This window comes from Haematobia irritans, chromosome 2 (genome assembly GCF_050003625.1).
Source record: "Haematobia irritans isolate KBUSLIRL chromosome 2, ASM5000362v1, whole genome shotgun sequence".
NCBI lineage: Eukaryota > Metazoa > Arthropoda > Insecta > Diptera > Muscidae > Haematobia > Haematobia irritans.
The window spans coordinates 13,070,202-13,094,342 of NC_134398.1; the positions used below are offsets into that span (position 1 = coordinate 13,070,202).

The 24,141-nt window shown below is 28.0% G+C and overlaps 1 protein-coding gene across 1 annotated transcript in view; it reads right to left on the reverse strand.

Annotated features, from left to right (window-relative positions):
- Positions 1-9,768: 9,768 nt before the first annotated feature.
- The window catches only part of Sur (Sulfonylurea receptor), a 146,422-nt gene continuing 132,049 nt past the window's right edge, over positions 9,769-24,141 (reverse strand). The window contains exons 14-16 of the mRNA XM_075293383.1: positions 19,383-19,677; positions 10,171-10,367; positions 9,769-10,111 (exon numbers count right to left, since the gene is read on the reverse strand). Coding sequence (XP_075149498.1) covers positions 9,932-10,111; positions 10,171-10,367; positions 19,383-19,677 — 672 coding nt within the window. The 3' untranslated portion in view covers positions 9,769-9,931. The remainder of the gene's footprint in view (positions 10,112-10,170; positions 10,368-19,382; positions 19,678-24,141) is intronic.

Genomic DNA, 24,141 nt, shown 5'->3' on the forward strand with positions numbered 1-24,141 from the left:
AGGTAAATTGAATAAAAACTGCGGTTTCTATAAGCCCAAGAAGTAAAATCGGGAGATCGGTCTATATGGGGGCTATACCAAAACGTGGACCGATACTCACCATGGCAAATTGGATAAAAACTACGATTTCTATAAGCCCAAGACCCCAAATCGGGAGGTTGGTTTATATGGGGACTATATCAAAACCTGGACCGATATAGCCCATCTTCAAACTTGACCTGCCTGCAGACAAAAGAAGAGCTTGTGCAAAATTTCAGCACTATTGCTTCATTATTGAAGACTGTAGCGTGATTACAACAGACAGACAGACAGATGGACAGACGGACATCGTTATATCGTCTTAGAATTTCTCCCTGATCAAGAATATATATACTTTATATAGTCGGAAATCAATATTTCGATGTGTTACAAACGGAATGACAAACTTTTTATACCCCCGTCACCATTCTATGGTGGTGGGTATAAAAATGCAGCGTAGTCTGTTTGGCCATCTCCGCGTTACAACTAAAAAACTCCGTGAGATTTTGTGCTCTCAGTGAATTTGCAAAACCTTTGTAGAGTTCGGAGAGTTATTTATTTTTTTTTTTGCTTTCTCAATTGAAAGAGTTTCGTGCAGTCTAAGAGAGAGAGAGAGAGTTTCTTGAAATTTGGGAGAGTTTCCGTTTCCATTTGCAAACTTTTTAATTTGATGCATACACATCGACATAGCTAGTGCCGGTTTTGATCTTTTGATGTGCGGTTTTTGTTTTGTTTCAATACTGTGACCTTGATCACTTGTTTAATTTGTGTGAAATCTGTGTTTAATGTGTGTTATGTGTATGTATTTCATTTTTATTTTGTTAATAAATAAGAACAGAGATATAATAGCAAGAAATAATGCTAATGTTAAATTCAACATTAATTTTCGTAAACTTAAATACACAAGCGGATACAATTAGGTATATGTTTACATAATTGTAAGTATTGCATTTGCTTTGTTGTCGTATTTTATAAAAATTTTCTATAGAAATAAAATTTTGCAAGAATTTTCTACAGAAATAAAATTTTGCAAAAACGTTTTTATAAAAAAAAATTTGCAAAATTTTTTTAAAGAAATAACATTTTTGCAAAATTTTTTTATAAAAATAAAATTTTGAAAAATTTTTATAAAGAAATAAAAATTTCCAAAATTTTATATAGAAAATAATTTTATAAAAATTTTTGGTAGAAATAAAATTTTGACAAAATTTTCTATAGAAATAAAATTTTGACAAAATTTTCTATAAAATTAAAATTTTGACAAAACCTACTATAGAAACAAAATCAATTCCTATTTGCTTCAATAAACTTTAAAGAAGCATAAGTATATGGTACAACTGCACGTGTTGATGGCACGTTTCTCACGGACCAATATTGTTTCGAAAATATAAAACATAGAGGAAAAACCAATGAACCAAAAAAATCTCGACCACACATGGCAATGGTCCAGCTCCAGAATAAGTGTTTATGAAATTTTATAAATGAAGCTTATCCTTGCTTGTAAAAATTCACAAAAAAAATACTAAAAATAAAATGCACGACTTCAGTTGCATTCCAAAAAGAAAAAATGGACATCGTAAAGGATTAAGAAGAGATTTACTAGGATGTTAGGGTACTTAACTCAAGAGTAGCATCAAAGAGTATCAACATAAATAACTTTGGAATTTTAAGGGATTTTAAATGAATTTATTTATAATTTATTTGAAAAAACATACATACATAATATTTATACAAATACATACATAATATTTATACAAATACATACATAATATTTATACAAATACATAGACATACTTATATATAAACATACAGACATTTATTTATAAAGATAAGAAATAAGAAAAAGACAAATTTTTAAAATATATAAACATTTATTAAGTACTTTCTATCTATTATAGAAATTACAACGATATAGTACACAAAAAAATTAAATTAATAAATTAAAAAAAAAACTCTAAGAAATAAGGTGGTCGGTTGTCACCAGTTGAGCATTTGCAGTCTAAAGAAACATAGAATTCCGTAAAACTAGCACAAATATCTAAACTAGTTTCCCAGTAGCTTACTGCTAGTGCATACGGGAGGCAATTGGTTACCTTCAGTGGTAAGTCTACGTGAAATTCGCTAGTTTTTTGTCTTGAAAGTAATCAAGAGTGAAACTATGTTTTTTTACTTTTAGATTAGCTTTTCTACAGGTTAACAATTGGTCCCATAGATATGAGGGACAAATATCGGTTCTCCAGTCGGATACTGGTAATGCATAAGAGAGTCAAGTGGTTTCATCCAATGCCACATCCATGTTAAATTCGCCAGTTTTTCGCCTTGTTACATTCAAGGCAATAGTTGAGAGTGAAACTACGTCTATTTACTTGGGTATTTCTTAGAGGTTAAATTTATATACTCAAAAACAAAACAAATATTTATAACTATATTTGAAATTGATTTCTAGATAAATAATACTGTATTGCCATAAAAAAATTTTGTGGAACTGAAAATAATGATATCAATTTTGGAAAAATGTTCCCCAGTAGCTTACTGGTAGTGTATAAGGTAGTCATCCAATCAGTGTTGCCAGTATTTTTCTGGCTTTTTTCCCCAAATTATGATGTTTTCGTCCCCAAAAATCCCCAATTTAAACATAAATTCCCCACAAAAATCCCCAACACATTTTTGAGAAGTTTTTTTTTTAAAGATTATAAAGCAAAAGGCTCTGCTGTAGAAAATCAGTAATAATTTAAATATTAAAAGGAGGTACTTCATAAATTTTCTATAAAAATAATCTTCTGAGAAAAAAGAGATAACTTTCTATACAGGAATATAGAAAGTTATCTTATAGAAATAAAATTTTGAGAACATTTTCTCTAGATATAAAATTTTTAAAAAATTTTCTAAAGAAATAAAATTTTGAGAAAATTTTCAATGTAGAAAAAAATTTTGAGAAAATTTTCTATTGAAATACAATTATGACAAAATTTCCTTAGAAATAAAATTATAACAAATTTTTTATGTTATAGAAATAAAATTTTAACAAAATTTTCTATAGAAATAAAAATTTGACAAAATTTTCTATAGAAATAAAATTCTGACAAAATCTTCTATAGAAATAAAATGTTGACAAAATTTTCAATAGAAATAAAAATTTGACAAAATTTTCTATAGAAATAAAATGTTGACAAAATTTTCTATAGAAATAAAATTTTGACAAAATTTTCTATAGAAATAAAATTTTTACAAAATTTTCTATAGAAATAAAATTTTTACAAAATTTTCAATAGAAATGAAATTTTGACAAAATTTCCTTAGAAATAAAATTATAACAAAATTTTCTATAGAAATGAAATTTTGACAAAATTTCCTTAGAAATAAAATTATAACAAAATTTTCTATAGATATCAAATTTTTAGAAAATTTTCTATAGAAATAAAATTTTGACAAAATTTCCTTAGAAATAAAATTATAACAAAATTTTCTATAGAAACAAGATTTTAACAGAATTTTTTATAGAAATAAAATTTTGACAAAATTTTCTATAGAAATAAAATATTGACAAAATACTCTATAGAAATAAAATTTAGACAAACTATTCTACAGAAATAAACTTCTGTAGAAATAAAATTTTAACAAAATTTTCTATAGAAATAAAAAAAAAAATTTAAGAAAATTTTCTATGTAGAAAAAAAATTTGAGAAAATTTTCTATGTAGAAAAAAAATTGAGAAAATTTTCTATGCAAATATAATTTTGACAAAATTGCTTGTATAGAAAAAAAATTGAGGAAACTTTCTATACAGGCATAAAATTTTGAGAAAATTTTATGGATAGAAATAAAATTTTGAGAAAATTTTATGGATAGAAATCAATTTTTGGGAAAATTTTATAGATAGGAATCAAATTTTGAGAACATTTTCTATATAAAAAAAAATTGAGATAACAGAAATAAAATTTGTAAAAAATTTTCTAAAGAAATAACATTTTGACAAAATTTTCTAAAGAAATAAAAAGAAATAAAAACAAAATTTCCTTAGAAATAAAATTATAACAAGTTTGTCTATGTTATAGAAATAAAATTTTAACAAAATTTTCTATAGAAATAAAAATTTGACAAAATTTTCTATAGAAATAAAATTTTAACAAAAAATTTCTATAGAAATTTTTTTTTGACAAAATTGTTTGTATAGAAATAAAATTTTGACAACATTTTCTATAGAAATAAAATATTAACAAAGTTTTCTATAGAAATAAAATTCTGACAAAATTTTCTATAGAAATAAAATTTTGAGATAATATTCTATAGAAATAAAATTTTAACAAAATTTTCTATAGAAATAAAATTTTGAGATAACATTCTATAGAAATAAAATTTTGAGAAAATTTTCTATAGAATAAAATATTGACAAAATATTCTATAGAAATAAAATTTAGACAAAATATTCTACAGAAATAAACTTCTGTAGAAATAAAATTTTAACAAAATTTTCTATAGAAATAAAATTTTTAAAAAATTTTCTATGTAGAAAAAAAAATTTTAAAAAATTTTCTATGTAGAAAAAAAATTTTGAGAAAATTTTCTATGTAGAAAAAAAAAATTGAGAAAATTTTCTATGCAAATATAATTTTGACAAAATTGCTTGTATAGAAAAAAAATTGAGGAAACTTTCTATACAGGCTAAAATTTTGAGAAAATTTTATGGATAGAAATCAAATTTTGGGAAAATTTTATAGATAGGAATCAAATTTTGAGAACATTTTCTATATAAAAAAAAATTGAGATGACAGAAATAAAATTTTTAAAAAATTTTCTAAAGAAATAACATTTTGACAAAATTTTCTAAAGAAATAAAAAGAAATAAAAACAAAATTTCCTTAGAAATAAAATTATAACAAATTTGTCTATGTTATAGAAATAAAATTTTAACAAAATTTTCTATAGAAATAAAAATTTGACAAAATTTTCTATAGAAATAAAATTTTAACAAAAATTTTCTATAGAAATACAATTTTGACAACATTTTCTATAGAAATAAAATATTAACAAAGTTTTCTATAGAAATAAAATTCTGACAAAATTTTCTATAGAAATAAAATTTTGAGATAATATTCTATAGAAATAAAATTTTAACAAAATTTTCTATAGAAATAAAATTTTGAGATAACATTCTATAGAAATAATATTTTGAGAAAATTTTCTATAGAATAAAATATTGACAAAATATTCTATAGAAATAAAATTTAGACAAAATATTCTATAGAAATAAAATTTTAACAACATTTCTATAGAAATAAAATTTTGAAATAATTTTCCATAAAAATAAAATTTTGATAAAATTTTCTATAGAAATAAAATTTCGACAAAATTTTCTATAGAAATAAAATTTTGAGATAATATTCTATAGAAATAAAATTTTAACAACATTTTCTATAGAAATAAAATTCTGACAAAATTTTCTATAGAAATAACATTTTGAGAAAATTTTGTATAGAAATAAAATTTTAAGAAAATTTTGTATAGAAATAAAATTTTGACAAAATTTTCTATAGAAATAAAATTTTGAGATAATATTCTATAGAAATAAAATTTTGACAAAATTTCCGTAAAAATAAAATTATAACAAAATTTTCTATAGAAATAAAATTTTGAGAAAATTTTATGGATAGAAATAAAATTTTGACAAAATTTTCTATACAAATAAAATTTTGAGATAATATTCTATAGACATAAAAGTTTAACAAAATTTTCTACAGAAATAAAGTTTTGAGATAATATTCTATAGAAATAAAATTATAACAAATTTTTCTATAGAAATAAAATTTTGAGAAAATTTTCAATATAGAAAATATTTTGAGAAAAATTTCTATAGAAATAAAATTTGGCAAAATTTTCTATAGAAATAAAATTTGGCAAAATTTTCTATAGAAATAAAATTTGGCAAAATTTTCTATAGAAATAAAATTTTGAGAAAATTTTCAATATAGAAAAAAATTTTAAGAAAATTTTTTATAGAAATAAAATTTGGACAAAATTTTCTATAGAAATAAAATTTTGACAAAATGTTCTATAAAAATAAAATTTTAACAAAAATTTCTATAGAAATAAAATTTCGACAAAATTTTCTATAGAAATAAAATTTTAACAAAATGTTCTATAAAAATAAAATTTTAACAAAATGTTCTATAAAAATAAAATTTTTACAAAATTTTGTATAGAAATAAAATTTTGATAAAATTTTCTATAGAATTAAAATTTTGAGAAAATTTTCTATAGAAATAAAGTTTTGAGAAAATTTTCTATAGAAATAAACTTTTGAGAAAATTTTCTATAGAAATAAAATTTTGACAAAGTTTTCTATAGAAATAAAATATTGACAAAATAGTCTATAGAAATAAAATTTAGACAAAATATTCTATAGAAAGAAACTTCTATAGAAATAAAATTTTAACAAAATTTTCTATACAAATAAAATTTTGACAAAATTGTTTGTATAGAAAAAAAAATTGAGATAACTTTCTATACAGGTATAAAATTTTCTGTAGAAATAAAATTATAGCAAAATTTTCTATAGAAATACAATTTTGACAAAATTTTCCATAAGAAAAAAATTTTGACAAAATTTTCTATAGAAATAAAATTTTAACAAAATTTTCTATAGACATAAAATTTTGAGAAAATTTTCTATTTAGAAAAAAAAAATTGAGAAAATTTTATTTCTATAGAAAATTTTGTCAAAATTTTATTCTTATGGAAAATTTTGTCAAAATTGTATTTCTATAGAAAATTTTGCTATAATTTTATTTCTACAGAAAATTTTATACCTGTATAGAAAGTTATCTCAATTTTTTTTTCTATACAAACAATTTTGTCAAAATTTTATTTGTATAGAAAATTTTGTTAAAATTTTATTTCTATAGAATATTATCTCAAAATTTTATTTCTATAGAAAATTTTGTCAGAATTTTATTTCTATAGAAAACTTTGTTAATATTTTATTTCTATAGAAAATGTTGTCAAAATTTCATTTCTATACAAAATTTTCTCAAAATTTTATTTCTATAAAAATTTTCTCAAAATGTTATTTCTATAGAAAATGTTGTTAAAATTTTATTTCTATAGAATATTATCTCAAAATTTTATTTCTATAGAAAATTTTGTCGAAATTTTATTTCTATAGAAAATTTTGTCAAAATTTTATTTTTATGGAAATTTTTTTCAAAATTTTATTTCTATAGAAATGTTGTTAAAATTTTATTTCTATAGAATATTTTGTCTAAATTTTATTTCTATAGAATATTTTGTCAATATTTTATTCTATAGAAAATTTTCTCAAAATTTTATTTCTATTGAATGTTATCTCAAAATTTTATTTCTATAGAAAAGTTTGTTAAAATTTTATTTCTATAGAATATTATCTCAAAATTTTATTTCTATAGAAAATTTTGTCAGAATTTTATTTCTATAGAAAACTTTGTTAATATTTTATTTCTATAGAAAATGTTGTCAAAATTTTATTTCTATACAAACAATTTTGTCAAAATTTTATTTCTATAGAAAATTTTTGTTAAAATTTGATTTCTATAGAAAATTTTGTCAAATTTTTATTTCTATAGAAAATTTTGTTAAAATTTTATTTCTATAACATAGACAAACTTGTTATAATTTTATTTCTAAGGAAATTTTGTTTTTATTTCTTTTTATTTCTTTAGAAAATTTTGTCAAAATGTTATTTCTTTAGAAAATTTTTTACAAATTTTATTTCTGTTATCTCAATTTTTTTTTATATAGAAAATGTTCTCAAAATTTGATTCCTATCTATAAAATTTTCCCAAAATTTGATTTCTATCCATAAAATTTTCTCAAAATTTTATTTCTATCCATAAAATTTTCTCAAAATTTTATGCCTGTATAGAAAGTTTCCTCAATTTTTTTTCTATACAAGCAATTTTGTCAAAATTATATTTGCATAGAAAATTTTCTCAATTTTTTTTTCTACATAGAAAATTTTCTCAAAATTTTTTTTCTACATAGAAAATTTTCTCAAAATTTTATTTCTATAGAAAATTTTGTTAAAATTTTATTTCTACAGAAGTTTATTTCTGTAGAATATTTTGTCAATTTTTTATTTCTATAGAAAATTTTCTCAAAATTTTATTTCTATAGAAAATTATCTCAAAATTTTTTTCTATAGAAAATTTTGTTAAAAGTTTATTTCGATAGAATATTATCTCAAAATTTTATTTCTGTAGAAAATTTTTTCAGAATTTTATTTCTATAGAAAATTTTGTTAAAATTTTATTTCTATAGAAAATGTTGTCAGAATTTTATTTCTATAGAAAATTTTGTAAAAATTTTATTTCTATAGAAAATTTTGTAAAAATTTTTTTTCTATAGAAAATTTTGTTATAATTTTATTTCTAAGGAAATTTTGTCAAAATTTTATTTCTATAAAAAATTCTGTTAAAATCTTATTTCTATAGAAAATTTTGTTATAATTTTATTTCTAAGGAAATTTTGTCAAAATTTTATTTCTATAGAAAATTTTCTAAAAATTTTATATCTATAGAAAATTTTGTTATAATTTTATTTCTAAGGAAATTTTGTCAAAATTTCATTTCTATAGAAAATTTTGTTATAATTTTATTTCTAAGGAAATTTTGTCAAAATTTCATTTTAACAAAATTTTCTATAGACATAAAATTTTGAGAAAATTTTCTATTTAGAAAAAAAATTGAGAAAATTTTCTATATAGAAATAAAATTTTGAGAAAATTTTCTATAGAAATAAATTTTTGACAAAATTTCCTTAGAAATAAAATTATAACAAAATTTTCTATAGAAATAAAATTTTGACAAAATTTTCTATAAAAATAAAATTCTGACAACATTTTCTATAGAAATACAACTTTAACAAAATTTTCTATAGAAATAAAATTTTGAGAAAATTTTCTATGTAGAAAAAAAAAATTGAGAACATTTTCTATATAGAAATAAAATTTTGACAAAATTTTCTATTGAAATAAAATTTTGGCAAAATTGCCTATAGAAATAGAATTTTGACACACTTTCCTATAGAAATAAAACCCCACCAAAATCCCCAAATTTATGGAAATTCCCCACAAAATCTCCAAGTCCCCAACTCAGAAATTTCGTCGCCATTTACGAAAAAATATCCCCAATTTGGGGAAAAATCCCCAATACTGGCAATACGGCCTCCAGTGACAGGTCTATTTTAAATTCTTTTTTTTTTTTTGCTTTGAAAGTAGTAGAGAACGAAACTAATTTTATTTACTTTGAAATTACTATTTCTTTAGCTTAGGAATTAATGCCATTTCTTAGAGGGTAAATTACACAAATAAAACAATTATACTTAATTCTATAATTAAAGTTTAGAAAAAAGAAATTCTGTTGTAACATAAAATAATTTATTTAAAGTTTATTAACTATAAATTATAGGAAACCAATGTTCCTTTTCTCAAACAAAAAATGATCATTGAGGACAAAAAGGAAATAGATGATAAATGCATTTTGGAAAGTCCTTTGTCTAAAATTTAGTTTAGAAGAAAAAAAATCATTTTTGTATGCCCAATTTATTGATGTACAAAAAAATACAAAAAAAAGTATTGACTAGATTTATGAATTTAAATATAAAATTAAATATATTTGGAATTTTTTGATAATTAAAACAAACAAAAATAATACAAAAATATCTTAAGTGGCACAATGAAAACCACAAGTAATTAACCCAAATTAAAGATAATCATAATAAAGATTGTGACTGACAAGTTTTATTTACCATATAAATATATAATTTCTTGGCAATAAATATATAATTTTTTTGAGACAAACAATTTTCCTAAATCTAAAAATTTCGTCTCGTCAAAAACTATCAAAACCAAATAAACCTTCTCTCTAATATCGTTTCGCATTTACAGAACTTGTATTCCTGTATCTGTGCTTATGACAGATAAAGGTCTGCCTGATTTTAATAAACCAGCAAATATGCCATTGGGTTTCTCTTTTAAATCGTTGGGAGATCCATCCTCGACTATTTTACCCTGTTCGAGAACAATGATTCGATCATAATCCAAAATTGTGGACAAACGATGCTACGAAAAATAAAAAAATATGTTATTATTACTTTTATTTTTTATTTTTTATCACTTACCGCAATTGTTATAATAGTACGTCCCTGAAAAGCCTTATGAGCTGCTGCCAATAAAGCTTTTTCAGTACTGGAATCTAAAGAACTGGTAGCCTCGTCCAACACCAAACAAACAGAGCCTCGGAGTATTGCTCTAGCCAAGCAGAAAAGTTGACGATGGCCTACACTTAGATTTAAGCCACCATCCATAATTTCAGTATCTGTAATAAACCAAAAATATATATTAGGATTTCACATAAAATGTTATTACAAAATATGATTTGTAGCTTAGCAAAAGCAAGAGCAAGTAATGAAAATCTATAGCACGAATATATGAGAGGAGGGTAACGTGACTACAGTATTCCTTTGCCACATTATTTTTATTTTCATCGAACTCATATTCCCATAATTTCCGTTCCACTCTAATAAACTGGTATTTCGTATCTCTCTAATATTCACAACGACATCACAACTATATATTTATATATACGCATCCCTGTGTAACAATAGTATATACAAAAATCCTCATTGACACCTCTATTAATCACCAAAGGCAGAGCCAATAGCTATATTAAGATACATGATTATCAGACTAGTTCAATATATGCAGTCAAGCCAACAGCATGGATTTGTTATTTTTATTGTCATTTTAAGTTCTCACAATGCAATTCCTATTATGTTGGCACAAGTTGAGGATGTGGTCCTCAGAAGTGGAGGATAAATCGACCTCATAAGTTGAGAGTTTAATTTGCTCACAAGTTGAGGGTAAATCTTCCTCAAGAGTTTAGGCTAAAACTTCATCACAATTTTAGGGTACATCTTCCTCAAAAGTTGTGGCTAGAACTTCCTCACTAACTGGTAAGTAAGGTGTATAAGTTGAGAGTACACCTTACTCACCAGTTGAGGGCAAATCTTCCTTACAAGTTGAGACTAAATTTTCCTCACAAGTTGAGGGTAAAACTCTTCCAGACAATTTTTGGGCAACTCTTCCTCACAAGTTGATGGCAAGTCTTCCTCACAAATTAGCGGTTAATTCTTTCTCACAAATTGTGGTTAAAACTCTTCCTCACATCTTCAGGGAGAATAAAACTCGCTCACGGGTTTAGGGTAAGTCTTTCTCAAGAGTTAGGGTACATCTTCATCACAAGTTAAAGGTAAATCTTCTTCACAAGTTGAGGCTAAAACTTCTTCACAAGTTTAGGCTAAATCTTCTTCAAGAGCTGAGGGTACATCTTCCTCACAATCTCTCTCTCCTGTTAAGGGTAAATCTTCCTCACAGGTGGAAGATAAATCGACCTAAAATTTGATGGTATAACTTGCTCACAAGTTGAGGGTAAATCTTCTCACAACTTGAGGTTAAAACTCTTCCTCATAAATTCAGGGAGACTAAATCTCCCTCACGGGTTTCGGGTAAGTCTTTCTCAAGAGTTAGGGTACATCTTCATCACAAGTTAAAGGTAAACCTTCCTCACAAGTTGAGGGTACATCTTCTTCACAAGTTGTGGCTAGAACTTCCTCACCAGTTTAGGATAAATCTTCTTCAAGAGTTGAGGGTACATCTTCCTTATAAGTTGAGAGTAAAGCTTCCAAATATTTCTTACAAGTTGAGACTAAGTTTTCCTCACAAGTTTTTTTCATGAGTTGAAGGTACATCTTGATCACAAATTAAAGTAAATCTTCCTCACCAGTTGAGGGCAAATCTTTGTTACAAGTTGAGACTAAATTGTCCTCACAAGCTGAGAGAAAAACTCTTCCAGACAATTTTTGGGTAAATCTTCTTCACAAATTGATGGCAAATCTTCTCACAACTTGAGGTTAAAACTCTTCCTCACAAATTCAGGGAGACTAAATCTCCCTCACGGGTTTCGGGTAAGTCTTTCTCAAGAGTTTGGGTACATCTTCCTAACAAGTTAAAGGTAAATCTTCCTCACAAGTTGAGGGTACATCTTCTTCACAAGTTGTGGCTAGAAATTCCTCACAAGTTTAGGATAAATCTTCTTCAATAGTTGAGGGTACATCTTCCTTATAAGTTCAGAGTAAAGCTTCCAAATATATGTTACAAGTTGAGACTACATTTTCCTCACAAGTTTTTTTCAAGAGTTGAAGGTACATCTTGCTGACAAGTTAAGGGTAAATGTTCCTCAACAGTTGAGGGCAAATCTTTGTTACAAGTTGAGACTAAATTTTCTTCACAAGCTGAGGGAAAAACTCTTCCAGACAATTTTTGGGTAAATCTTCTTCACAAGTTGATGGCAAATCTTCTCACAACTTGAGGTTAAAACTCTTCCTCACAACTTCAGGGAGACTCCCTCACGGGTTTCGGATAAGTCTTTCTCAAGAGTTAGGGTACATTTCCCTCACAAGTTAAAGGTAAATCTTCCTCACAATTTGAGGGTAAATCTTCTTCACAAGTTGAGACTAAAACTTTCTCACATGTTTAGGCTAAATCTTCTTCAAGAGCTGAGGGTACATCTTCCTCACAAGGAAGGAGAGAACTCCTGTTAAGGGTAAATCTTCCTCACAAGTGTAAAATAAATCGACCTAAAAAGTTGATGTTGAGGGTAAATCTTCCTCACGAGTTAAGGCTAAAATTCCCTCACAAGTTTAGGGTAAATCTTCTTCAAGAGTTGATGGTACATCTCCCACACAAGTTGAGAGTACATCTTTCTTACAAGTTGAAACAAAAATGTCCTCACAAGTTGAGGGTAAAACTCTTCTACACCCATTTTTTGGGCAACTCTTCCTCACAAGTTGATTGTAAATCTTCTTCACGAATTAGCGGTTAATTCTTTCTCACAAATTAAGGTTAAAACTCTTCCTCACAAGTTCAGGGCAAATATTCCTTACAAGTTTAGACTAAATTTTCCTCACAAGTTGAGGATAAAACTCTTCCAAACAATTTTTGGGTAAATCTTCCTCACACGTTGAGAGCGAAACTTCTCAAGGTGAGGCTAAAACTTCTTCACAAGTTTAGGGTAAATCTTCTTCAAGAGCTGAGGGTACATATTCCTCACAATCTTTCTCTCTCGTTAAGGGTAAAGTTTCCTCACAGGTGGAAGACAAATCGACCTAAAATTTGAGGGTATAACTTGCTCACAAGTTGGGGGTAAATCTTCCTCGCGAGTTAAGGCTAAAACTCTCTCACAAGTTTAGGGTAAATCTTCTTCAAGAGATGAGGGTACATCTTCCACACAAGTTGAGGCTAAAACTTCCTCCCAAGAACAAATCTTTCTTACAAGTTGAAACAAAAATGTCCTCACAAGTTGAGGGTAAAACTCTTCTACACCCATTTTTTGGGTAACTCTTCCTCACAAGTTGATGGTAAATCATTAGCGGCTAATTTTTTCTCACAAATTGAGGTTAAAACTCTTTCTCAGAAGTTCAGGGTAAATCTTCCCTACAAGTTTAGACAAAAGTTTCCTCACAAGTTGAGGGAAAAACACTTCAACACAATTTTTGGGTAAATCTTCCTCACACGTTGAATGCGAAACTTCTTCACAGTTGATGCTAAAACTTCCTCACAAGTTTAGGGTAAACCTTCTTCAAGAACTGAGGGTACATCTTCCTCACAATCTTTTTCTCCTGTTAAGGGTAAATCTTCCTCACAGATGGAAGATAAATCGGCCTAAAATTGTAGGGTATAACTTGCTCAAAAGTTGAGGGTAAATCTTTTTCACGAAGAGTGTACGTTCTCACAAATTGATGATATATCTTCTTCACAAGTTGAGGCTAAAACTTTCTCAAATGTTTAGGATAAATCTTTCCCAAGAGTTAGGATACATCTTCCTCACAAGTTAAAGGTAAATGTTCTTCTCCAGTTAAGGGTAAATTTACCTCACAAGTTGAGGCTGAAACTTTCTCGCAAGTTTAGGGTAAATCTTCCTCACAAGTTGAGGGCAAACTTTCCCGGCGAGTTAAAGTTAAATCTTTCTCATGGGTGGAAACTAGGGAGCCACCGTGGTGCAATGGTTGGCATGCCCACCTTGCATACACAAGGTCGTGGATTCGATTCCTGCTTCGACCGAACACCAAAAAGTTTTTCAGCGGTGGATTATCCCACCTCAGTAATGCTGGTGACATTTCTGAGGGTTTCAAAGCTTCTCTAAGTGGTTTCACTGGAATATGGAACGCCGTTCAGTCTCGGCTATAAAAAGGAGGTCCCTTGTCATTGAGCTTAACATGGGATCGGGCAGCACTCAGTGATAAGATAGAAGTTCACCACTGTGGTATCACAATGGACTGAATAGTCTAAGTGAGCCTGATACATCGGGCTGCCACATAACCTAACCTATGGGTGGAAACTAAATCTTCCTCACAAGTTGCGAGTAAATCTCTCTCACGAATTGATGATATATCGACCTCACACGTTTAGGGTATAACTTCCTCACAAGTTTAGGGTAAATCTTCCTCACAAGTTGAGAGCAAATATTCCCGACGAGTTGAAGGTAAATCTTTCTCATAGGTGGAAAGTAAATCTTCCTCACAAGTTGAGGGGAAAATCTGCCACACAAATAAAAACCCTTCTTCACGATTTGGTGGGGAATCTCCTTCTCGACTTGTAATAAATCTTCGTCACGAATCGAGGGCACATTCTTCTTCTCGAGCGTAATTCTTCCTCACGTATTGAGGGTAAATCGCTTTCACAAGTTGATGGTACATCTTAGGGTAGACCTCTTCTTCATAAGTTGAGGATAGATCTTGTTCACTAATTGAGGGTACACTCTTCCTTGGAAGTTGAGAGTAAGTCTTCCTCACGAATCGAAGACAAACTTTTGTTTAGATCAAATCTTCCACAAGAGTTAAGGGTACATCTTCCTCACCAGTTAAGGGTTAAGCTTCTTCATAAGTTGAGGACGAAACTCTTCCTCACAATTTTTAGGGCAAACCTTCCTCACAAGTTGAGGGTAAATCTTCCTCATGAATTGAGAGTGAATCTTCATCACAAATTGACAGTAAATCTTCCTCACAAGTTGAACGTAAATCTTTCTCATAAGATGAGGATAAATCGACCTAAAATTTTAGGGTATATTTCTCACAAGTTGACGCTAAATCTGCCTCTCGAGTTAAGGCTAAAACTCCCTCACAAGTTTAGGGTAAGCCTCTCTCAAGAGTTAGGGTACATCTTCCACACAAGTTGAAGCTAAAACTTCCGCACAAGAACAAATCTTTCTTACAAGCTGAGACAAAAATGTCCTCACAAGTTGAGGGTAAAACTCTTCTACACCCATTTTTTGGGTAACTCTTACTCACAAGTTAATGGTAATTACGAATTAGCGGTTAATTCTTTCTCATAAATTGAGGTCAAAACTCTTCCTCACAAGTTCAGGGTAAATCTTCCCTACAAGTTTAGACTAAATTTTCCTCACAAGTTGAGGGAAAGACTCTTCAACACAATTTTTGGGTAAATATTCCTCACACGTTGAGAGCGAAACTTCTTCTCAAGTTGAGGCTAAAACTTCTTCACAAGTTTAGGGTAAATCTTCTTCAAGAGCTGAGGGTACATATTCCTCACAATCTTTCTATATTCCCCCTGTGAGGAATATTTAAGGGTAAATATTCCTCACAGATGGAATATAAATCGACCTAAAATTTGAGGGTATAACTTGCTCACAAGTTGAGGGTAAATCTTCCTCGCGAGTTAAGGCTACAACTCCCTCACAGTTTAGGGTAAGTCTTTCTCAAGAGTTAGGGTACATCTTCCTTACAAGTTAAAGGTAAATCTTTCTCACCAGTTAAGGATAAATCATCCTAACAAGTTGAAGGTAAATCTTCTTCATAAATTGAGGGTGCGTCTTCGTCACAAGTTGAGGGTAAATCTTGTTCATGAAGAGTGTACTTTCTCACAAATTGAGGGTATATCTTCTTCACAAGTTGAGACTAAAACTTTTTCAAATGTTTAGGATAAATCACAAGTTAAAGGTAAATCTTTCTCTCCAGTTAAGGGTAAATCTTCCTCACAAATTGAACATACACCGACTTCAAAAGTTGAGGGTATAACTTACTCACAAATTTCGGTTAAATCTTTCTCAAGCGTTAGGGTACATCTTCCTCACAAGTTAAAGGTACATTTTCCTCTCCAGTTAAGGGTAAATCTTCCTCACAAGTTGAGGCTGAAACTTCCTCACAAGTTTACGGTAAATCTTCCTCACAAGTTGAGGGCAAACATTCCCAGCGAGTTGAAGGTAAATCTTTCTCACGGATGGAAACTAAATCTTCCTCACAAGTTGCTAGTAAATCTCTCTCACGAATTGATGATAAATCGACCTCACACGTTGAGGGTATAACTTGCTCACAAGTTGAGGCTGAATCTTCCTCACAAGTTGAAGGCAAATATTACCGGCGAGTTGAAGGTAAATCTTTCTCATAGGTGGAAAGTAAATCTTGCTCACAAGTTGAGGGAAAATCTGCCACACAAATAATAACCCATCTTCACGAGTTGATGGAGAATCTTCTTCACGAGTTGTAATAAATCTACGTCAAGAATTGAGGGCACATTTTTCTTCTTGAGGGTAATTCTTCCACACGTATTGAGGGTAAATCGCTTTCATAAGTCGATGGTAAATCTTAGGGTAAAACTTTTCTTCATAAGTTGAGGATAGATCTTGTTCACGAATTGAAGGTATACTCTTCCTTGGAAGTGGAGAGTAAGTCTTCCTCACGAATCGAAGATACACTCTTGTTTAGAGTAAATCTTCCACAAGAGATAAGGGTACATCTTCCTCACCAGTTGAGGGTAAAGCTTCCTAATAAGTTGAGACTAAATCTTCCTCACAAGTTGAGGACAAAACTCTTCCTCACAATTTTTATGGTAAACCTTCCTCAAAAGTTAAGGGTAAATCTTCCTCACGAATTGAGAGTGAATTTTCATCACAAGTTGACGGTAAATCTTCATCACAAGTTGAACGTAAATATTTCTCAAAATCGACCACACGTGCTGAGGGAAAGTCTGCCTCACAAGTAAAGGCCCTTCCTCACGAGTTGATGATACATTTTTCTCACGAATTGTAATCTTCCTCACAAGTTAAGGGTAAATCTTCTTCACCAGTTGAGGGTTAAGCTTCTTAACAAGTTGAAGGTAAATCTTCTTCACAAGTTGAGACAAAACTCTTCCTCATAATTTTTATGGTACACCTTCCTAAAAAGTTGAGGGTTTGGTTAGATTAGGTTGTAGAGGATGACATCAATTTTCGTGTTGAAATTGATGTCCGCTTAGACCAGTATAGGTCCATTGTGATTCCTCGATGTGATCTTTCCATCTTCTTCCTTCCGATGCGGTCCGCTTTGTCCCAGAACTTCCTCCTGCTCGTTCTCTTTGAAAGAAATCTCAGAACAACCAACCGGAGGCCCTGATGAATCCAAAGTTGAGGGTACATCTTCCTAACGAATTGAGAGTGAATCTTCATCACAAGTTGACGGTAAATCTTCCTCACACGTTGAACGTAAATCTTTCTCACAAGATGAGGATAAATCGACCACACGTGTTGAGGGAAAGTCTGCCTCACAAGTAAAGGCCCTTCCTCACGAGTTGCTGGTAAATCTTTGTCACAAGTTAAGGGTAAATCGTCCTCCACAGTTAAGGGTAAATCTTCTTCAACAGTTGAGGGTAAAGCTTCCTCATAAGTTGAGCCTAAATCTTCCTCACAAGTTGAGACAAAACTCTTCCTCACAATTTTTATGGTACATCTTCCTAAAAAGTTGAGGGTTTGGTTTGGTTAGGTTAGGTTGTAGAGGATGACATCAATTTTCGTGTTGAAATTGATGCCCGCTTAGACCAGTATAGGTTCATTGTGATTCCTCGATGTGATCTTTCCATCTTCTTCCTTCCGATGCGGTCTGCTTTGTCCCAGAACTTCCTCCTGCTCGTTCTCTTTGAAAGAAATCTCAGAACAACCAACCGGAGGCCCTGATGAATGCAAAGTTGAGGGTAAATCTTCCTAACGAATTGAGAGTGAATCTTCCTCACAAGTTGAATGTAAATCTTTCTCACAAGATGAGGATAAATAGACCACACAAGTTGAGTGTATAACTTGCTCATAAGAAAATCTGCCTCACAAGTAAAAGCCCTACCTCACGAGTTGATAGTAAATCTTCCTCACGAGTTGAGGGTAAAGCCTTCGCCATTTGAGGGTAAAGCCTTCACCATTTGAGGGTAAATCTTGCTCATGGATTGGGGGCAAATCTTCTTCAATAGTTGCTGGTAAATCTTCGTCGCGAATTGATGGCAAATCTTCCTTACAATTTAAGGGTAATTCTTACTCACCAGAGCGCACATTCATCCATTATATTTACATGTAATGGACAGTTTCTAGATCACCGAATCACACAACCGAGGAAGCTCTAGACCCGTACAAAGTTACCAATCGCTCTAGATCGCCAGCAATTCACCCACCGACTCCGCCAGCGATATCAATAACATTTGCTATGTCAATAATTGTGCATTCGACTGCTGTCGAATATCACCAAGTTTCCGACAATCTTCAAATTGTCTTCTTTAACTTGGTGAGTACGTCCGCTTGGGCCATGAGTTCAATCCCAGTTTTGGACAAACACCAAAACAGTTTTACAGCGATGGATTATCCCCACTCAGTAATGCTGGTGATTTTTATTAGAGTTTCAAAGCTGCTGTAAGTGGTCTCCCCGCAATGTCAAACGCCGGTCGGACTGGACTATGAAATGAGGTCCCTTGTAATAGAGCTACCACTAAACCTAACCTAAGACAGCAATTTTATCCAAGTCTTATACGGACAAAGATAAATGGAGTGACCCAAGTAATGCGAATTGTTTGTATTAAATAAAATCTACTTAAACAAACTATTGTTGACAGCCCGTATAAACTTCCTCATTGAAAATGCAAGGATTTGAAGGACTATATCCACAACAAATGTAATAAATTCTCAACTATCGCTATACAGAACCATACTCAACTCAACATATGGATGCACACTTCACAATCCACAGCATTCGTCAGCATATTGCTGAGCCATTTCAAACCATTGGAATATGATCCCATGATGTTCGATACAAATGTCATGGAAGTAAAGGAGTTTTTTTTTTCTCAAATCACATACATATATGGATGCTCTGATAAATTCTTCTGGGAATGCAAACAAATGCAACAAACAATACGGATTGAACTATGATGACACTTCAGTTGCCAGACAACCCATTGGCATACATGACGTGATACTATGGCCAACTTCCATTTTGGTGTCTAGCACAACAATAATCGTACATACCTAATCCTTGTGGCATTTTGCTATGTACAAAATCCTTCAGCTGTGCCAATTCAAGACAATTCCATAACTCCAAATCGGAATAGTAACCAGATGGGTCAAGATTCTCTCGTATTGTCATATTGAATAAGTGAACATCCTGGGGGATTATGGACAAGCGTGTACGAACCTCATCCGGATGTATACTGGAGATGTCATTGTCATCGATTCGTATGCAACCGGAGGTCACCTGCAGAACACCGAATAATGAGAGGGCCAGTGAGGATTTGCCACTACCAGTGCGACCACAAATGCCAATCTAGAAACAAACAATTAAAAAGAATTAAAAATAAAACATAAGTGAGAAAAAATCTAAAATAATATGGTTTGAAGTCGACTATATGATACCCTACACCAATTATATTCGTTTTTTGTAGTATTTAATAGCATTATGATAGACCTTACGACCTTACGCTACATCTTAAGCATATTTTCGCTAAATCAGTTCAATTTTGTTGCTCATAAAATAGGAGTAAATGAAAATTCAGAAAATTTTCTTAGCTCCGCCAATGATAGTCGGCGAAATCAGATACATATTTAGCAAATTTTTATATCTAGCGAAAATTTTGTCAAAATTTTATTACTATAGAAAATTTTGGCAAAATTTTATTTCTATAGAAAATTTTTGCAAAATTTTATTTCTATAGAAAAATTTTGTTAAATTTTTATATCTAGAGAACATTTTGTCAAAATTTTATTTCTATAGAAAATTTTGTCAAATTTTTTTTTCTATACAAAATTTTATCAAAATTTTATTTCTATACAAAATTTTGTCCAACTATTTTGTTTCTATAGAAAATTTTGTTAAAATTTAATTTCTATAAAAAATTTTGCCAAAATTTTATTTCTATCGAAACTTTTGTCAACATTTTATTTCTAAAGAAAATTTTGTCAAAATTTTATTTCTAGAGAAAATTTTGTCAACATTTTATTTCTGGAAAAAATTTTTTGTAAATTTTATTACTCTAGAAAATTTTGTCAAAATTTTATTTCTATAGAAAATTTTGTTAAATTTTTTTTTCTACAGAAAATTTTATCAAAATTTTTTTACTATGTAGAATTTTGTCAAAATTTTATTTCTATAGAAAATTTTGTCAAAATTTTATTTCTATAGAAAATTTTGTCCAAATTTTATTTTTTTGTCAAAATCTTATTTCTATAGAAGATTTTGGCAAAATTTTATTTCTATAGAAAATTTTGTCATAATTTTATTTCTATAGAAAATTTTGTCATAATTTTATTTCTATACAAAATTTTGTCAAAATTTTATTTCTGTACAAAATTTTTATAAGTAAAATTTTAACATAATTTTACTATAGAGATAAAATTTTAACGAAATTTTGTTTAGAAATAAAATTTTGACAAAATTTTCTTTAGAAATAAAATTTTGACAAAATTTTCTATAGAAATACAATTTTGGCAAACTTCTCTATAATAATACAATTTTGACAGAATTTTCTATAAAAATAAAATTTTGAAAAAATTTTCTCTATAAGTACAATTTTAACAAAATGTTTCTAAAGAAATAAAATTTTAACGAAATTTTCTTTAGAAATAAAATTTTGACAAAATTTTCTTTAGAAATAAAATTTTGACAAAATTTTCTATAGAAATACAATTTTGACAAACTTCTCTATAATAATGCAATGTTGACAGAATTTTCTATGGAAATAAAATTTTGACAAAATTTTCTGTAGGAATAAAATTTTGACAAAATTTTCTATAGAAATAAAATTCTTAAAAAATTTGCTATAGAAATACAATTTTTAATAGAAACGAAATTTTGAAAAAATTTTCTATAGAAATAAAATTTTGAAAAAAATCAAATTTGGAGAAAATTTTCTATAGAAATAAAATTTTGACAAACTTCTCCATAGTAATAAAATTTTGACAAAATATTCTACAGTAAAGAAATTTAACAAAATTTTCTTCAGAAATAAAATTTTGCCAAAATCTTCTATAGAAATAAGATTTTGACAAAAAAATAAAATTTGGACAAAATTTTCTATAGAAATAAAATTTTGACAAAATTTTCTATAGAAATAAAATTTTGACAAAATTCTACATAGTAAAAAAATTTTGAAAAAATTTTCTGTAGAAAAAAAAATTTAACAAAATTTTCTATAGAAATAAAATTTTGACAAAATTTTCTTTAGAAATAAAATGCTGACAAAAGTTTCTATAGAAATAAAATATTGGCAAAATTTTTTATAAAAATAAAATTTTAACAAAATCCGTTTTGTTTGTTATTGTTGGCTTCTCTTCAATCGTTATTGTTGTTTTTTTGTTTTTTGATCTCAGCTTAAAGCCATGCATTGACTAAACTACAAGTGTAGCTTAACCAACAGAGGAAAAGTATGCTTGTCAAATTTATTTGGGCAAAGCCCTATAGACTGCAAGATGGTTGGATGTACAGCTGTTTCGGAATTACCACATTCCTCATCAGCATCCTCTACTTGCAGCAAAACTATCAACCAATTATCAGAATAAATTCGGGTAATTCACTCAACCCAACGTGAACTACACTTGAACCTCCCGAAAAAGGGTTTGATAGTCGGCTACTACCTAAACAAATTTGCCAGCATATCTCTTTTCCTTTGCCAAACTCAAATCATCGATTTGTATGTATTTGGCTGGGTTTGTTTTTGAGCGTGCTTCCTCTATCTTCATTCGTTTTGTTTGTTATTGTTGGCCTCTCTTCAATCGTTATTGTTGTTTTTTTGTTTTTTGATCTCAGCTTAAAGACATGCATTGACTAAACTACAAGTGTAGCTTAACCAACAGAGGAAAAGTATGCTTGTCAAATTTATTTGGGCAAAGCCCTATAGACTGCAAGATGGTTGGATGTACAGCTGTTTCGGAATTACCACATTCTTCATCAGCATCCTCTACTTGCTGAGGCTTTAAGCTGAGATCAAAAAACAAAAAAACAACAATAACGATTTTAACAAAATTTTATTTCTATAGAAAATTTTAATAACATTTTATTTCTACAGAAAATTTTATCAAAATTTTATTTCTACAGAAAATTTTATCAACATTTTATTTCTATAGAAAATTTTGCCAAAATTTCATTTCTATACAAAATTTTATTTCTATACAAAATTTTGTCAAAATTTTATTTCTGGAGAAAATTTTGTTAAAATTTTATTACTCTAGAAAATTTTATTACTATGGAGAAGATTGTCAAAATTGTATTTCTATAGAAAATTTTGTCAAAATTTTATTTCTAAAGAAAATTTTGTCAAAATTTTATTTTTAAAGAAAATTTTGTCAAAATTTTATTTCTAAAGAAAATTTCGTTAAAATTTTATTTCTATATAAAAATTTTGTTAAAATTTTACTTATAGAAAAAATTTTGTCAAAATCTTATTTCCATAGAAAATTCTGTCAAAATTTAATTATTATAGTGAAGTTTGTCAAAATTGTATTTCTATAGAAAATTTTGTTAAAGTTTGATTTCTAAAGAAAATTTTGTCAAAATTTTATTTATAAAGAAAATTTCGTTAAAATTTTATTTATATAGAACAATTATGTTAAAATTTTACTTATAGAGAAAATTTTGTCAAAATTTTATTACTATAGAAAATTTTGTTAAGATTTTATTTCTATAGAAAATTTTGTTGACATTTTATTCCCATGGAAAATTTTGTCAAAATTTTATTTCTATAAATATATTTCTCAAAAATTTATTTCTATAGAAAATTTTGTCAAAATTTTATTTCTATAGGAAATTTACTCAAAATTTTATTTCTATAGAAAATTTTGTCAAAATGTTATTTCTATACAAAATCTTGTCTAAATTTTATTTCTATACAAAATTTTATTTTTATACAAAATTTTGTCAAAATTTTATTTCTCAAGCAAATTTTGTCAAAATTTTATTTCTATAGAAAATTATATCAAAATTTTATTTTTATAGAAATTCTATAGAAATATATATTTTTTTTTATTTCGGCATAAGCCGGTTGTATAAACCTTTTATCGGAAGGTTCAAGTGTGGTTCACTTTGGGTTTAGCGAACTGCCTGAATCTATTCTGATAATTGGTTGATAGTTTTGCTGCAAGTAGAGCATGATGATGAGGAATGTGGTAATTCCGAAACGTGCGTCCATCCAACCATCTTGCAGTCTATAGGGCTTTGCCCAAATAAATTTGACAAACATTATTTTCCTCTGTTGGTTAAGCTACACTTGTAGTTTAGTCAACACAATTGTTTTAAAGCTGAGATCAAAACAACAAATATCATTACAGTACATACCAACAAAAAAAAACAAAACAAATGCAATAAAATTTTGACAAAATTTTCTATAGAAATACAATTTTGACAAAATTTTCTACGGAAATAAAATTTTGACAAAATTTTCTACGAAAATTAAATTTTGATAAAATTTTCTGTAGAAATAAAATTTTGACAAACATTTCTGTAGGAATAAAATTTTCAGAACATTTTCTTTAAAAACAAAATTTTCAGAAAATTTTCTATAGAAATAAAATTTTCAGAAAATTTTCTATAGAAATACAATTTTCAGAAAATTTTATTTCTATAAAATTTTCTATAGAAACAAAATTTTCAGAAAATTTTCTATAGAAATAAAATTTTCAGAAAATTTTCTATAGAAATAAAATTTTCAGAAAATTTTCTATAGGAATAAAATTTTCAGAAAGTTTTCCATAGAAATAAAATTTTCAGAAAATTTTCTATAAAAATAAAATTTTCTAG